Source organism: Microcebus murinus, chromosome 2, assembly GCF_040939455.1.
Source record: "Microcebus murinus isolate Inina chromosome 2, M.murinus_Inina_mat1.0, whole genome shotgun sequence".
Taxonomy (NCBI): Eukaryota; Metazoa; Chordata; class Mammalia; order Primates; family Cheirogaleidae; genus Microcebus; species Microcebus murinus.
In genome coordinates, this window is record NC_134105.1 from 19,041,834 (window position 1) to 19,058,795 (window position 16,962).

The 16,962-nt window shown below is 39.6% G+C and overlaps 1 protein-coding gene across 1 annotated transcript in view; it reads left to right on the forward strand.

Moving 5' to 3' along the window:
* Positions 1-6,915: 6,915 nt before the first annotated feature.
* STX12 (syntaxin 12) overlaps positions 6,916-16,962 on the forward strand; it is a 32,136-nt gene continuing 22,089 nt past the window's right edge. Inside the window, exon 1 of the mRNA XM_012750713.3 lies at positions 6,916-7,177. Coding sequence (XP_012606167.1) covers positions 7,060-7,177 — 118 coding nt within the window. The 5' untranslated portion in view covers positions 6,916-7,059. The remainder of the gene's footprint in view (positions 7,178-16,962) is intronic.

Sequence of the window (16,962 nt, forward strand, 5' to 3'; positions counted from 1 at the left end):
GTTGTCCAGGTTGTACTGGACACTTCCCTCCCCTACCCCTTTCCTGATTGTTTTATGTGATTGATTTTAAATTCTCACACTGCCACTTCTTTTTAAAAATATATCCTTTATTTGCTTATATCAGTTGTCATACTGAGCTAATGTCAGAGAACTTTTTTTTACATGAGAAGATTAAAAATAGGATAATATTTGAACCATAGAGCATTTCTGGTGTCAGCACAAGCTGCTCAAGTAAGGACTCTGAGTCCAACTGGGAGAAGTGATATCACCATACTTCTCCCCACTCCTCCTCACCCACCCAGCTTGTATACTTCCCGCTTTGAATGGAAAGGTGGAAACAGGTACTTCTTAGAAGCACGTGGCCTTAGCCAGAGTCGTGTGTACCCTGTTTTTCCTTCTTGACCCAAAAGGCACATGGATTTACTTTTCCAGGAAAGGGGATAGATTTGAATTTACCCATACTCTCAGGTCCTCTATGTGGTGTTTGTGAAAGGAGTTAGGGATGTATTGTTGTGTCATGAAACAGAGCAAAATTAACTATCCTGGAATTATTAATGCAGAGTATACTAGAGTTAATCATGAGGGCAGATCACATTTGTACCTCAGTCTACCAAAATAGTAGCAGTAAATTTAACTTTCTAGGCATCTCCTAGAAACAGATGCTCTATAATTTGTGATAGCATTCTCGTAAGTGGAGCCATGCATGTAATTGTACTGAAATGTGGAAATGGATAGCTTCCTTCTGATAAGAGATACAATGGACCATATTGCTTATATATCACCCTAGTAGGGAATGTAATTCCCTTCTAAGCAAGGGAAATGGCAGTGCTAAATAGTTTTATAACTTTTTGAATGAGAAACTTTTAGGTACAGATAAACTGTCAGATAGTATTTTTCAGATTCATTTGCATTGACTATGGGGAAAAGATTGTGAAAAATGATAGTCATGTTTTTTTTTTTTAATTTTAAAGACTGAAATTCTGTTATGTGAAGTTTGACAATATAAAAACACATATTTAGTTTTATACTAAATCCTTTTTTAAGGTCTTGGCATTTAATATAAAGGAAATCCACACATTTTCTAACTTTCCGTAAGTTCCAAAAAGGGAAGGAAGAAACCTCAGTCTTGAAATTTTGATTTTTAAAAATCATGACACTGTTTTACCATGAAATTGAGTAGCTAATTTTTGGTAACACTTTTTGTTTCTTTGTATGTTTGTAATAATGGACATTTTAAAACACAGGAATGTTTTAGTTTGTACAGACTTTCACAAATGTGTGTTAATAAAAATTCATATTGACTCAAGTATAATTGTTAGGTTTTATTTTTATTTATTTATTGCTGGTTCACCAATAGACATATCTCATTATCCCCTTTAACCTAGAAAACGCTTTGTCTTGCTTGTAGACTTAAAAAATTAAAAGCCTAACTGTGGTAATCAGGAATTTCATGTCCATCAGAATAAACTCAGTCTCTTGAAAAGTGAGACTGCTGTGTTGTGCTATGAAGTCAGACTGCGTGGATTTTAATCCTGTCTGTGCTTACCTCAGAGTTGTTGTGAGGATTAAATAATACATTTAGAAGCCTTTAGAACAGTCCTTGGCATGTAGTATGCCCTCAACTTTGTAAGCTGTTATCATCTATGACTGCTACAGAATCAACAGTTTCTGTTTCCTCAAAGGGAAGATGATAGAAGGACAAATTAGAATGCACATGAACGTTCACTTGTTGTTTTTCTTTCCAAAGTCACTTTCTCCCAAGGTCAGTTCTAGGCCACCAGAACATTGATGCAGCCCACAACTTTTATACCTCTTCTTCAACTCTACATGATCCACCTCACCTTAGGCATGCCACTTTATTGCACTGATTTCTAAAATGCCTTTTTTTTTAGGGATAGGGTCCTGCTATGTTGCCCAGGCTGATCTTGAACTCATGGCCTCAAGTGATCCTTCTGTCTCCCCTCTCAGAGTGCTAGGATTATACGTGTGAGCCACTGCTCCCAGCCCCAGTTTTTGATTATTACCAACACAGCTGCCTGAAACATTTGATAGACACGTTTTCATTTTTCTTGGGTAAATACCTCAGAGTGGGCTTGCTGGATTGGTGGGTTGTATAGTAAGTTTATAGTTAACATTGTAAGAGACTGTCAAACTGTTTTCCAAAGTGACTATACCATTTTTCATTCCCACCAGCAATATATCATGAGTGCTAATATTAATACAGTCTTACTTGCAACCTAAGTGAATTTCTCCATTGACCCTTCCCTACCATTCCCTAGGTAGCTCACCATACTGGTGATAATGATATTTTTCTTTTTTTTTTTCCATGAAGACAGATTCCTGATAATGATATTTTTAAAATATGAAATTTATTTACTATAGTATAGCATATGTACAGAAGAGGGCACATCACAAGTATATGACTTGATGAATTTTCATAAAGTAAACACACCTACATAACTACCATCCAGATCAAATAATACAATCCTAGCAGCTCACCTCATGCATCCATTCCTATTCCCTCTCTTCCTCAAAACTATTAATACATACTATTCTGACTTTTAAAAACATGATTAATTTTGCCAGCTTCAAACATTAAAACTGGAATAGTACAGATTGTACTCATTTTGTGTCTGGTCTCTTTGGCTCCACATGTTTGAAAGAGGTTACCTGTGTTCACATAGCTATAGACCACAATTTATTCCTGTGCTCTGTAAGACCACAGTTTATCCATCCTACTGTTGATAGACATTCAGGTTTCCAGTTTGAAACTAGTAAAAATAAATGCTGCTATGGACTTCATAACAGCCCCAAACTAGAAACAATCCAAACATCCATCAATAAAAGAAAGGACAAATTGTAAGTATAGTCATATCAGGAAATACTATTTAGCAATAAAGAAGACCAAACAATTGATACATGCAACATCATGGATAAATCTCAGAAATACTATGTTGATTGAAACAAGCCAAACACTAAAGAATACATAAAGTATGAAGTCCAAGCATAGGTAAAACTTAATCTACGGTGGTAAAAATCAGAAAGTGATTTCTGGTGATGAGGGAAATTGGAAAGGAGAATATATGGCTGACGCAGTGGCTCATGCCTATAACCCCAGCACTTTGGAAGACTGAGGCAGGAGGATCAATTGAATCTAGGAGTTTGACGCCAGCCTGAGCAATATAGTGAGACCTCGCCTCTACAAAAAACAAATTAGGCAGGTGTGATGCCGTGTGCCTGTAGTCCCAGCTACTCAGGATGCTGAGGCAAGAGGATTGCTTAAGCCTGGGAGTGTTTTGAGGTTGCAGGGAGCTGTGATACAATCACTGCACTCCAGTCTGTGTAACAGAGTGAGACCCTGTCTCTAAAAAAAAAACGGCCAAGCGCAGTGGCTCACACCTGTAATCCTAGCACTCTGGGAGGCTGAGGCTGGTGGATCACTCAAGCTCAGGTGTTTGAACCCAGCCTGAGCAAGAGCGAGACCCCGTCTCTACTATAAATAGAAAGAAATTAATTGACCAACTAAAAATATATATACAAAAAATTAGCCGGGAATGGTGGCACATGCCTGTAGTCCCACTTACTCAGGAGGCTGAGGCAGGAGGATCGTTAAGCCCAGGAGTATGAGGTTGCTGTGAGCTAGGTTGACACCAAGGTACTCTAGTCCGGGCAACAGAGTGAGACTCTAACTCAAAAAAAAAAAAAAAAAAAAAATTAACAACAACAAGAGCATAAATCAAGGAAATTTTCTGGGGTGACAATGAAAATGTTCAAATCTTGGATTGGGTGGTAGTTACATCGGTGTATACAAGTGTCACAAAATTCAGTGAACTGAACACAATATCTATGCATTCTATTGTATTCACTAGATTTTGTGTATCAATTATAACTCAACAAAAATTAAGTACAGAAAAATGCTGCATGGTCCTAAAAATGCTGCTATAAACTATATATGTTTTGCAACATATATGTTTGCATATTGTTGAGTATAGTTAGGAGTAGAATTGCTGGGTCATAAGGTATATGCGAAGCCTGGCTCTTGCACTTAACAATTGTATGACATTGGGCAAGTACCCAGAATCTCCAGAGTTTGCTTATTTGTACCAGGGAGCTAATCTCACCTTGCTGAGTGCAAACCCACAAGAACAATTTTTGTTAATCAACAAAAGGACACAGTGCTGAGAAACCTGTTCTCTCACAGATTTTCAGAAAATTTGCTGTTTGAATTGTTATTCCATTAAGAATGGAAAATACCACCCTTACCTGGATGATCTGAGTTACTTTCATACAGAGGAACAGCCTCAATTTCTAACCCAGGTGCAAAGCTTTAGATACAACATTCCACATACAACATACAACATTCCACATTTATCTTTGCCTTGTAGTTTCCAAGGAAACAGGATCCTGAGTCCTCTTGCTAGCTTAGGCCTGATGATAATCCCTTTACACAGAGATGCTTTGAGGCTATCTAAACACTGCTTCTTTTAAATTTTACACTTCATCATTCCTCCAAATCTTGGAATAACTCTCTCTCTTCCCGTATGTGGTGGCATGCCCCATGATTCCTTCGGTGTCCAGTTCCCTTGTAGCAGCAAGTTATTATAATAAACTGAACTTTTTCAGACCACAGGTGGTCTTTATAAGATGGTCTTTATCTTGGAGATTACTGATAATGTATGCAGAATATGTTCACATTACTTGGCACCTAATAGGCATTTAAAAATGATAAAATTATTTTTATCATTCATGTATTAATTCAATAAATGTTTACTTGAAATCTTGTATTTGCAAGGTACAGATCTACTCCTGCACAGGTGGAAAACCATTTTTATTTTACATGGAGACAGAAAACAGCAACTATATCTTCAATTCCTAGTAGAAAAATACCTTCACTGAGCTTCACTTTAAATAGTGTCAAATGCAAATGAAAAAATTCTCAAGACTATTTCATAAAAAGTGCAATTTACATGATTTGCTATGAGATTTGGCATAAAACTATGAATTCTAAGAAATGGTAGGGTTTTAATAACCAAAATGAGAGCCCCTCAAATGTCATCTGTCCCTTTTTTAGAGAGTAAAAAATGCTCTCATAAATGTTCCATTGAAAAATAGAGATGGCCTTGCTTTACAAAGCTCTAAGGTTTGAATACAGGCTCATTCACACATTTGAGGTCTCCTCCCACACAGGCAAGTAGCTTCTTCTCTTTGTATTTCCCAAACACTGCAAAGCAGGCTGGGGTAGGGTGGGGTGGAGAATACAGAAAACACTGCCAGTTCCCCTTCTTGATCTCCTTCCAAACCAAAATTCTATCCATGTCTTTCCTTTTACCATAGTCTTAAAAAATGCAGTCTTCTATGGGAACATTGAGTTCATACATTCCAAATTACTTAAGTGAATGATTTTTAAATTTTAGGAGTCTATTTCTCCAAGAAATATCAGTTTAGGATATAGATGAACGAGCCATTTGGGAGAAATTTAGATGGAGAATGAATTTTAGGGAAGTAGGCAGATGACTATGGAATCAGTCTTTGGGTTTTGTAGTCAAAATTCCGTTAAATGAATTAACCTCTCTGGTCTTAATTTTCCCACCTGTAAAAGGGAAAATGATAATGCTTACTTTGCCGAATTACTTTACTTTTTTTTTTTTTTTTTTGAGACAGAGTCTCACTCTGTTACCCGGGCTAGAGTGCCGTGGCATCAGCCTAGCTCACAGAAACCTCAATCTCCTGGACTCAGGCGTAGCTGGGACTATAGGCATGCGCCACCATGCCCGGCTAATTTTTCCTATATATATTTTTAGTTGGCCAATTAATTTCTTTCTATTTTTAGTAGAGACGGGGTCTCACTCTTGCTCAGGCTGGTTTCGAACTCCTGAGCTCAAATGATCCGCTCGGCCTCGGCCTCCCAGAATGCTAGGATTACAGGTGTGAGCCACTGCGCCGGCCAAGATACTTTACTTCAACACTTAAAAAATAGATTGTCTGTTATCTGTTCTAAAGATAAAAATATAGGCCGGCCCGGTGGCTCACGCCTGTACCCTAGCACTCTGGGAGGCAGAGGCGGGGCACATCGTTTGAGCTCAGAAGTTGGAAACCAGCCTGAGCAAGAGCAAGATCCGTCTCTACTATAAATAGAAAGAAATTAATTGGCCAACTAAAAATATATATAGAAAAAATTAGCCAGGCATGGTGGCACATGCCTGTAGTATCAGCTACTCGGGAGGCTGAGGCAGGAGGATCGCTTGAGTCCAGGAGTATGAGGTTGCTGTGAGCTAGGGTGATGGATGCCACGGGCTCTAGCCAGGGCAACAGAGTGACACTCTATCTCAGAAAAACCAAATAAATACAAAAAAATAAAGATAAAAATATAGATAGAACATCGTCCCTTGCTGTTAATGAGCTTACAAACAAGCGAATTGCAGTGAGGATTCACAGATAGTGTGTGCTCAATAAATATTATTATTTTATTGTTTAGAAGAGGGGTGGAGGGAAAAATGATAGTGGTTTGGAAACCATAAAAGTGCTCAGCAAATACTACCAAAGCCCTAGAGGATGGAAGTAGTGGGAAGAATTTCGGGTTACAATTTGGTTAGGGGGCTGAGTTTCAAAGTTGTTGAATTCTCCCATATTTGGGCCTGAATTCTCAGAATAGAACAGAATAGGATAAAACGGCTGAGATCATCTGCTACAAATTTATGCAAAGCGAAAATTCTTGCCTCCTGTCACCGTGCCCTGGCGAGAAACAACACTGCCACCCAACCTCATCCAATCTGATCCCCAACTATGTGACGTCATGGCCCCGCCCCGCACCCCCAAGCCTCGCGGAGTCCAGTCTCTCTAAGCTAGAGACCCAGCACCAATTCTAGCAGCGCCTGCGCACTGTGGAGCGGGGCGGAGCGGACGCATGCGCGCTGTGTGAGGGCGGGGCTAGTGCGCACGCAGCGTCAGCCCCTTCCCCACCCTTGCTCTTCCCGGTTTCTTCGTCTGCCTGCCGGTTCCGTCTGGCGGCAGCTTCCGGTAGAAAAGAGGTGCAGGGCGAGCCGCTGTCAGCTCCTCGTAATGTCCTACGGTCCCTTAGACATGTACCGGAACCCGGGGCCCTCGGGCCCCCAGCTCCGGGACTTCAGCAGCATCATCCAGACGTGCAGCGGCAACATCCAGCGGATCAGCCAAGCCAGTGAGCCGGGGAACCGAGCTGGGGGGCGGGAGCTGTCCCGGGGACAGGCCTGGGTGATGCTGCCTGGACTCAGAGCCCGGCTGGGGCCACGACCAAGGCCACACCTGGGGCCGTCTCGGGCTCTCCATTCTGGGGGCAGCGGGCTGCCATCCTCGAGTCTGCCAGGCCCGGGCGCCCCGAAGGTCCTTAGCTCCCAGCTAAGGCTCGAGCTTCTTCGGAGTTCTTCCCTCATAGCACTGAGGCCGAAACAGCAGACTTGACAGCCCGAGGGTGGGAGTGGGGTGTGCATCGCCTCGAGAGCAGGGGAGTGCGTTGACTTGGCGCAGTGGTCAGCCGAGTTTTTCCTGTCATTCGCCTTCCCACCCACCTTGCTTTCTTCCTCTTTGGCCAGTTTGGATCAGAGTTGTTTACTGATTTAGGCTTTAGATTTTACATTCTGCTCAGCCACTGGCTCCTCGGAAATCAGCAATTTTCAATTAAGGGAAGTGGCGAGTGCATGTGTTTGGATGACTTAATACACAATTCTTCCTGTAATGAATTCGGAAATTAAACACAATGACTGGTATTTGAGGGGTGGGATGATTTCTGTTTTAGTAAAGAGAATTCACCGAAAACATTTCAATTTACATTATTTTGTCTTTTTGTGGCAAAGAATTTGGGTATATTTTTAGATTTCAAGCAAATGGGTCTTTTGTTTTCCTTCCCTATTTAGCTACTCTTTTGAACAAATCTGATGCACACAGAAGCTCAGGGACTTAGCCACAACTACATAGCAAGTAAGGAATGTCATTGCTTGTCTTTAAAACTCCCTTGTCACTATTAGGATCTGAGTGAGACTATGGCTTAGTCAAATACAAGCTGGTTTTTTTTTTTCTTTTTTTCTTTTTTTTTTGCTTGAAAATCATCTCAGAGCCTTATAAACAGGTCAGCAGCAACCTTACTTAGAAGTGTGGTCATCATTCTTGTTTATTATTGTGTTTTTGTGAGCTTGGCTGTACTCTGTTAATAGGTAGAGGTAGTTGGTCTTGAATTAACAATTATATCCCTTTTAAATTTAAATGTATATTGTAGAACTTGAGAGGTGGAAAGTTTCTGATGGGAAGGGATTGACACTGGGGGATTTAGAAGTGGAAGGAAGAATATATGGCCTGTTAAATCTAGAAGCAAAAAAAAAATATGACCACAGTTTAGAAAGTATAGTACTTTGTGTTACAATTTCCTTTTGTGAAGGAGCAGGAATACAGGTTAGATCAGAAAATTCTGGTTCAAGTGTGAAATTTTCTTGTTGAGGCTACATCTAATTTTAATGTCTATTTGTGAAATATTCATTCAACATATATTTGCATATCAGGCCATATAGTAAGTATGGGAACTGGTGTGGATCTTTTAACAGGGAGCCTGTGGAGTTTATAAACAACCAAAGTATAAAGTTGAAAAGGATCAGTGCTGTAGAAGAGATGTAAATAACATTATACAGGTATTCTGGGGAGAGAGAGGTCATTTTTAGTTGGGAAGGCATATGGCATTTGACCTAGGTCTGGAAACAAAGTAGAAAGGATTTAGACCTTTGAAGGTAAAGAGAAGAACATTCCAGGATGCATGGCAGTAGGAAAGCATAGGGTATATATAGAAAAGTAGAGTAAATTAATCTGGCTAGAGTGGTGGACTCCAGAAAGTAGTGAGGGAAAAAAAGGGTTGCAAAGGTAAGTTGAGGCCCAAACATGAAGGACTTTAAATGCTAAGCTAAGGGGCTTGGATTTAATTATTTAGGAAAGTATAAATTGAATTGGAAGACAGAAAGACTGGAATCAGAGATACCAGTTAGGGACTGTGAAAATGAAAAGGAAGGAAAGGATAGGAAGAGGTTTCCTTAGTGATAAAATTGGTAAGATTTAGCTGTTGTTAGGGTATTGGGCTTAATCATTATCATTTTATGGGCTTGGAAACAGACTGAGAAAGGTTAAATAATTGCAGAGCTAATAAATGACAATATCTGAATCTGAAACCAAGTCTGTCTCTTATGACCAGCAATTTGCTTTATCATAATTTTTAATTAATATTACAGTTCTGTAGACGTTAACAATTCCAGTATATAAGTGACTGGTTTCATCACTCTCCAGAGGACATTCTGAAGCTGTGGTGCTTTCTCTTCTTGTGGTGTGTTCATCTCCTCTGCTAGATTGTTAGCTCCTTTGAGGCAAAGGACATGAGTTATTCATCTTTATATTTCCACTGCTTATCTTAGTCCCAAGCATATGATAGATTCATCTACTATGCAACAAATATTCTTTGAGCACCTGCTATGTCCTGGGGTAGAGCAATGAACAAGAGACAAAATCCCTGTCCTGATAGCGTGTGTGCGTGTGTGTGTGTGTGTGTGTGTGTATGTGTACACATATATGCATATAAATATCAAGTAATAAATGCTCTGAAGATGAAGCAGGGTAAATGGATAGAAAGTGAGAGAAGAGGGAGGGTATGCGTTATTTTAGGTAAGTTGATCCAGGAAGGCCTTTCCGAGGAGGTGACGTTTGAGTGAATAGACACCTGAATGTGAGGAAAGAGCTATGTGAGTAGCTGGGGAACGCATTCTAGGCAGAGGGCAAGAGCACAGACCTTGGTGTGTTCAAAGAGGAGCAAGGAGGCTAGTGTGGCTGGACTACAGTTAAAGAAGGGGAGTGGGCCAGGTGTGGTGGCTCACGCCTGTAATCCTAACATACTGGGAAGCTGAGGCTGGCAGATCGCTCAAGGTCAGGAGTTAGAAACCAGCCTGAGCAAGAGCAAGACCCCCATGTCTACTAAAAATAGAAAGAAATTAATTGACCAACTAAAAATACATAGAAAAAATTAGCTAGGCATGGTGGTGCATGCCTGTAGTCCCAGCTACTCGGGAGGCTGAGGCAGATGAGTACTTGAGCCCAGAGTTTTAGGTTGCTGTGAGCTAGGCTGATGCCATGGCACTCACTCTAGCCTGGGCAACAAAGTGAGACTCTGTCTCAAAAAAAAAGGGGGAGTAGAATGGGAAAAGAGGTCGGAGAAGTAGCCAGGGATCAGATCATATAGGGTATTGATGCATAATGAATTGTGTTCAATTGATTTGAACAAATGAGGCTTTTTACCATTTAAGAACTCTTCCTGCCTTTTTCCCTTTGTACTGTATGGTACCTACCATATCCTATGACTCTAAGCAGTGTGAGCTGAAATTCTTCTCCTGGGATTGTTTGGTGAGGAATTGAGAATTTGGAATTGATAGGATAACATTGCATCTACCCAGTTATCAAGCTAGTCTTATCCCCTCCAGCCTCTCCAAGACATGCCCAGCATACCCAGGTATACCCTTGGAATGTGAGCCCCCAGATATATATCCATACACCCACACAGCCCTGAAAGGACCTGTGCCCATTGAAAGTTTGAGAGAATAGCCATTCTTTTTTCTAAACTATTCAACCGCAGAAGTAGATTTGGAACTGCTGAGCACGTTAGCCTGAAATATAGCCGCCCACTGTGTTGATTGTTATAGGTACAGCTAAGGTTGACTGCCTGGTACAAACGGTTGTTATCGGTATGTGTGGGGTACAGTGGAAAAACATTTGACTCTGCTTATTGCAGAACAAAGGGTCTGGGCAAGCATTGCTGAGGCAGATATAGGTAAAAACCTTATAGCCTCATAGTTAACTTTGAAGGGATTAAAGAACAGCATTTCTCTTCTTTATGTTGCTTATTTATTTATTTAGAGACAGAGTCTCACTCTGTTGCCTGGGCTAGAGTGCTATGGCGTCAGCCTAGCTCAAAGCAACCTCAAACCCCGGGGCTCAAGCGATCCTCCTGCCTCAGCCTCCTGAGTAGCTGGGACTACTGACATGCACCACTGTGCCCAGCTAATTTTTTCTATTTTTAGTTGTTTGGCTAATTTCTTTCTATTTATAGTAGAGATGGGGTCTCGCTCTTGCTTAGACTGGTCTCGAACTCTTGAGCTCAAGCAATCCTCCTGTCTCGGCCTACCAAAGTGCTAGGATTACAGACATGAGCCACCGCACCTGGTCTATATTGCTAATTTATTGATAAGATTTTGTTTAGTAACAAAATAAGAAGCAGTGGAACTTCTAAAATTGATTAGCATGAAATCCTGTGGGATCTTCTTTCAAAGTTACTTCCATATTTGCCCCTTACCTTTTATATTTCCTTGTCATCTTCTTAAGTCTTCATCAGTTCAACATCTGTATTCCAACAGCATACTCCTAGTGTCTTTTTAGTTTCACCCATTCTACTTCATACTGAAATTACTATCAAAAGCATGTCTAAAGTCCTGTTTTCATTATACTGCTCATTTCCTCTAGAACCTATGGTGGCTCTCTGTTGTCTGCTGTATCAGATCTTAACATTCCACCTTGCTTTCACTCTCTGTGATCTTAACCCAAATTAGCCATATTTTCTAGTCTTCCTTACTCTTTGCTATAGGCAGGCTATTTTTCTTAACGTCCCTCAACTCTATGTTTTGGTCTAAGTTTTTGCTCATTATGTTCCTCCTTTCTTTAATATCTTTCCTCTTCATACCTCACTGGCTAACTAAATTATACAAATCCTTTGAGTTGTGTTTAAATCCTGCCCATTGGAACTAAGCCTTCCTTTGCTTTGAAAGATAAAGTGAAGTCAGAAAGATCGTGGGCTTTAGGGTCAGCAGATCTGTGACCGAATCCCTGCTCTTCTATTGCACTGTTAACCCTGGGCAGGTTATTTTCCCTTTTCATCAGTAGCCCCATCTGTAAAATGAGTGGAATTATTAAAAAGGGATGTTTGAAAGTGCTTAGTGTACTACCTGCATAGTAGACATTCAATACCCTTGCCCCACTATAGTTTAATAGTTAGGTGGGTGAGCTCAGAAAGCTTACTGCCTTGGGTTTGAATCCTAGATTTGTTTCTTACTGGCTGTGTAAACACACTGCTTTACCTCTCTTTTTCTCAGTTTCCTCATTAATGAAGTAGAGTTAATAATAACCTACTTCATAGGGTTGTGAGGATTAAATGAGGTAATTTATGTAAGGTGCTTTAAACAGTGCCTGCTACATAGTACGTGCTTAATAAAGTTAGCTATCATTTTGGTTTTTTCCTTTGAATTTGCAAGCACTTTTCCCTCACAGTTTAGCACTTACTTATATTCTGTATTCTTTAATTTATTTAGGCTTTTTGACCTTGTCACTCCAACTAGAGAGATCACTATTAGTTTTGTGGAGATAGAGAGACCATGTATTATATGCATTTCTTTAGCCACAGTGCCTGGCACAGCAGTGGATGTGTAGTTGGCATTCAATATGTACTTAATTGATTTTATCATTGTTAAGTACATTTTCCTTGGTCTTGAGTTTGGCAGTAATAATAGCTATCCTTAATCGAGTGTTTTTATGTGCCAGATATTGTTCTAAACTTAGCTTCATATTATCTCATTTCATCTTGATGACACCCATATGAAAGTTCTCTTGTCATTCTCGTTTTTTAGGAGAAGAGGCTGAGCACAGAGGATTGGAGCCTTTTGCTCAAGATCACTCAGCTAGGAAGTGGAACCAGGAATCAAACATAATCTTAATTCAGAGCTTCTGCTCTTAATTGTTACTTATTCTGTCACTGGGATGGTAAATGGAAGATTGTACCTTTGATATTTAGTACTCATTTTCAGTTAGTTTAGAGCTTTACTATTGTAGTACAGTGGCTATTTTTTTTTTTTTTTATGAAGTGGCTATTTTAAAATTTTCATTGTAGCTATATAAAAACAATGTAAATCTAATTTTCAGAGTAAAACACTGAGATGACTTTATTGTCATAATCATCACATAGGCTATTATTTTCTCATTTGGTGTAAATCATTTTTTTGTTGAATTTTTTTTTTTTTTTGAGACAGTCTCTTGTCTGGGCTAGAGTGTGTGGCGTCAGCCTAGCTCACAGCAACCTCAAACTCCTGGGCTCAAGTGATCCTCCTGCCTCAGCCTCCCAGGTAGCTGGGACTATAGGCATGTGCCACCATACCTGGCTAATTTTTTCTGTTTTTAGTAGAGATAGGGTCTCGCTCTTGCTCAGGCTGGTCTTCTAACTCCTGACCTTGAGTGATCCTCCTGCCTCAGCCTCCCAGAGTGCTAGGATTACAGGCTGAGCCACCGTGCCTGGCCTGTTTGTTTTTTAATATACTGAATTAGAGCATTGGATTTTGTCCAGTGAAGAGAAATTTTTTTCCTACATGTGATGGTAGTTGCTTTCAATATTAGACTTTTATTTAGATTAAGGTTCTTTTGGAGATTCAGATTCTGCTGTTACCAGCTAGAAGCACAAAAGGATTGTTCAGTTTAATGTAATTCCTAATATAGATGTTATGTTATCTGTAATGTACAATTTATAATGTATAAATCAATTTGCTTTGTATTCTTTTAAAAGTTTTAGTCAGGGCATGCTTTTAAACATGAGAAGTCAGGGGGAAAAATGAACAAATATCTCCATGAAGAAAAAAAGAGAGAGGGCAGGGGGTGGGGGTGGAGGGAAGGTCAGGCTGGGTGTGCTGGCTCACACTTGTAATCCTAGCAGGACTTTGGGTGTTCTGAGGCAAGAGGATAGATAGCTTGAGGCCAAAAGTTTGAGGCCAGTCTGAGCAACATATGAGACTCAGAAGGCTGATGTAGGAGGATCATTTGAGCCCTGGAGTTCAAAGTTACAGTGAGGCGGGATTTAATGGCTTCATGCCTGTATTCCTAGCTTTTGCCCTAGGCGGGAGGATAGCTGGAGCTCAGGGGTTCAACACCAGCATGAGCACAGTGAGACCTCGTCTCTACTGAATAAAAAAAGAAATGCAAAAAAAAATACACAAAGTTACAGTGAGCTGTGATTATGCCATTGCACTCTAACCTTGGTGACAGGAAGAGACCCACCCTGTCTCTAAAAAAATAAAAACAGAAACAAAAAACAGTGATAGGAGAAATTGAGTCCTAGTTTTAAAAATAATAAAATTGGGCCAGGTGAGGTCACTCACACCTGTAATCCTAGCACTCTGGGAGGCTGAGACTGGAAGATCACTTGAGGTCAGGAGTTCAAGACCAGCCTAAGCAAGAGCAAGACCCTGTCTCTACTAAAAATAGAAAACATTAGCCAGACCTGGTGGCATGCACCTGTAGTCCCAGTTACTCGGGAGGCTGAGGCAGGAAGATTGCTTGAGCCTAGGAGTTTGAGGTTGCTGTGAGCTACAATGATGCCACTGCTCTCTAGCCAGGGTGACAAAAAAAGAAAAATAAATAAATAAATAAAAATAACAAAATGCTTACATGGAACTGAAGGACTTAGTCATTATGTTTCTAGGATTACATAGCATTTCATAGACTATACCCAATTATTTTCATCCAAAATGTTGAACCACATTTATCTAAAAAAGAGCTTTCAGTTACTAGAATGCTTAGAAAAGGAATTTTCTCATTAACCAAGTTGACCAGAAAACTTTTTTAGATTCAAAGGTAAAAAATATTTCCAAAAGGTATCACTTTTCCTTTTAGATATTTTAGTTACAGTCACGTGAAAATAAGTATACATGTAAACATTTTATTTTTGTGCTTTAGGTTTATTGAAGGATACAGTTCTTTGATATAAAATATATGGGTCATTGAGTTACTAGATTTCAGGTCTCATTATTCCTAGCTTACGTATTTAGTCATATCTTCTACCTCAAGGAGAATGCCATAGTGAAAAGGGGAGGCTAACCCAATTAATCAGTAATTATTTATGTATCCAATGGGTGCCTGGCACTCTGCTGGACTCTGGTGAGTATCCTGTAGCTGGAAGGAAGTTGGGGAAGGGAAGGGAGCAGGTTAGAGCAAGGACATCAGCCAATCTGGAGCTCAGAGCTGTTTATTAAGGGAGGTATCAGATAAGTAGGGTGGGGCTAAGTGGAACACTGGGAAATCCAGGCCTGCCTTGTGTAACTACATTCTGTTTCCATTAAGAGTCAGCCTTTTGAGAGAACATAATGTGTCACAAAGAATGTAGCCATTGGAATTAGCCCTGGGTTTGAATTCTAGTTATTATAACACATTGCTCAAACCTATCAGTGGCTTCCCATTTCATTAAACTCTGGAAGTCCTTTTAATTGTTAAAAGGCAGCAAGGTAGGGCATGCTGGCCCCTGCCTGTAATCCTAGCCCTTTGGGAGGCCAAAATAGGAGGATCCCTTGAGGCTAGGAGTTCAAGACCAGGCTGGGCAACATAGCAAGACATGTCTCTACAAAAAAAAAAAAAAAATTGTTTACAAGGCCCTATGTAATCTGGCTCCCCACTATCTCTTTGGCCACTTCTGTAATCTTGCTCACTCTCTCTAGCCACCCAGTTTCCTTGTTTTTCCTCTGAGTATTCTTACCTTGGCGACTTCGTATTAATTACTCTCTTTGCCTAGACTGCTTCTTCTGCAGATAGCTACATGGCTTGATCTTCCTTTTTTTTTTTTTTTTTTTTTTTACATTTACTTTATTTTCTTTTTGTTTCTTTCTTTTTAGAATAAAGAATCATCAAGGGTAAGTATCTTGATCTTCCTTTAGATCTCTGCTTAGTGTCACTTTATCAGAGAAATCTCTCTGACCACACTATATAAACTGGTACCCTCTGCCCACCCCTATCATTCCAGCCCTTACCTGAATTTATTTCTCTTTATACCACTTATCACCACCTGATGTATATTTATTATCTATCTCTTTTCCTTAGAATATAAGCTACTTGAAAGCAAGTATCTTAGGCATAGAACAGGGTAGCTAGTATAGATACTCTACTCCAATGAATGAATGAGTTTTGTAACTCTTCATGAGCCTCAATGTGCCCATATGCAATATTGGGATAATACTTACTTAAAGTGTTGTTGAGTCAAATAAGGCAACCTAGCCCAGTGTCTAGTACATAATAAGTACTCAGTAAATGCTAATGCCTATTCTATTTCTTAAATTATTTTAATGGCTGACCAGTTGATAGCTTTAGTGGTACCCTGATTCCCATTTGACTTAGATAAGAAGGACATTCCAGTAATGAAGGACATTTAGTAATGAAGAAAAATGGTCATTTATATCATATATAATGCTATCTTAGCAGAATGTAGTAATTAAAGTCCTTATGTTTTTCTATGGAACTATTAAGCTATTGGTAATTTTCATTTAATAGAATAGATATATTTTGGGGAAGTTTTATCAAAAGGCAAAATTTTAATCAAGTGAATCCTATATTTTCATAATAAAATTGGAATCACATTTTTGCTAGGAAAACATAGTCCCAAAATAAGATAAAATCGTAATCTGAAGTGTTATAAACCTACATATTCTAGACTTTTTGAAATTATTGCAGTTATACAGTGATTTGGGTGAGGTAGAAATAACTGGTACATGCTGCTAAGGGCTGGATTATTGTTTCTTCTTAAGAGAAGAGTCATTTAGCAATCAGAATAATTTTGCCTAAGCGTTGCTTTTTATCAGACTTAGGGACTATTATTAGCATGTCAGTGTTACTGTAAGATAACTGGTACTTAGTAAATTTTAGCTTGATTTTTAACTAATCTTGATGGTCAAATTAGGGACAAGAGTATGACTATGACCCCAAAATTTTATTTTAAAGAACACCATTACCATAAAATGAATTTGGAACAATCTTTTTTCTTTTCTTTTTTTTTTTAGACGGGTGTTGCCTTGCTTTGTTGCCTGGGCTAAAGTGCAGTGGCATCATCATAGCTCACTACAATCTCTGACTCTTGGACTCAAGCGATCCTTTGGCTTCAGCTTCCCAAGT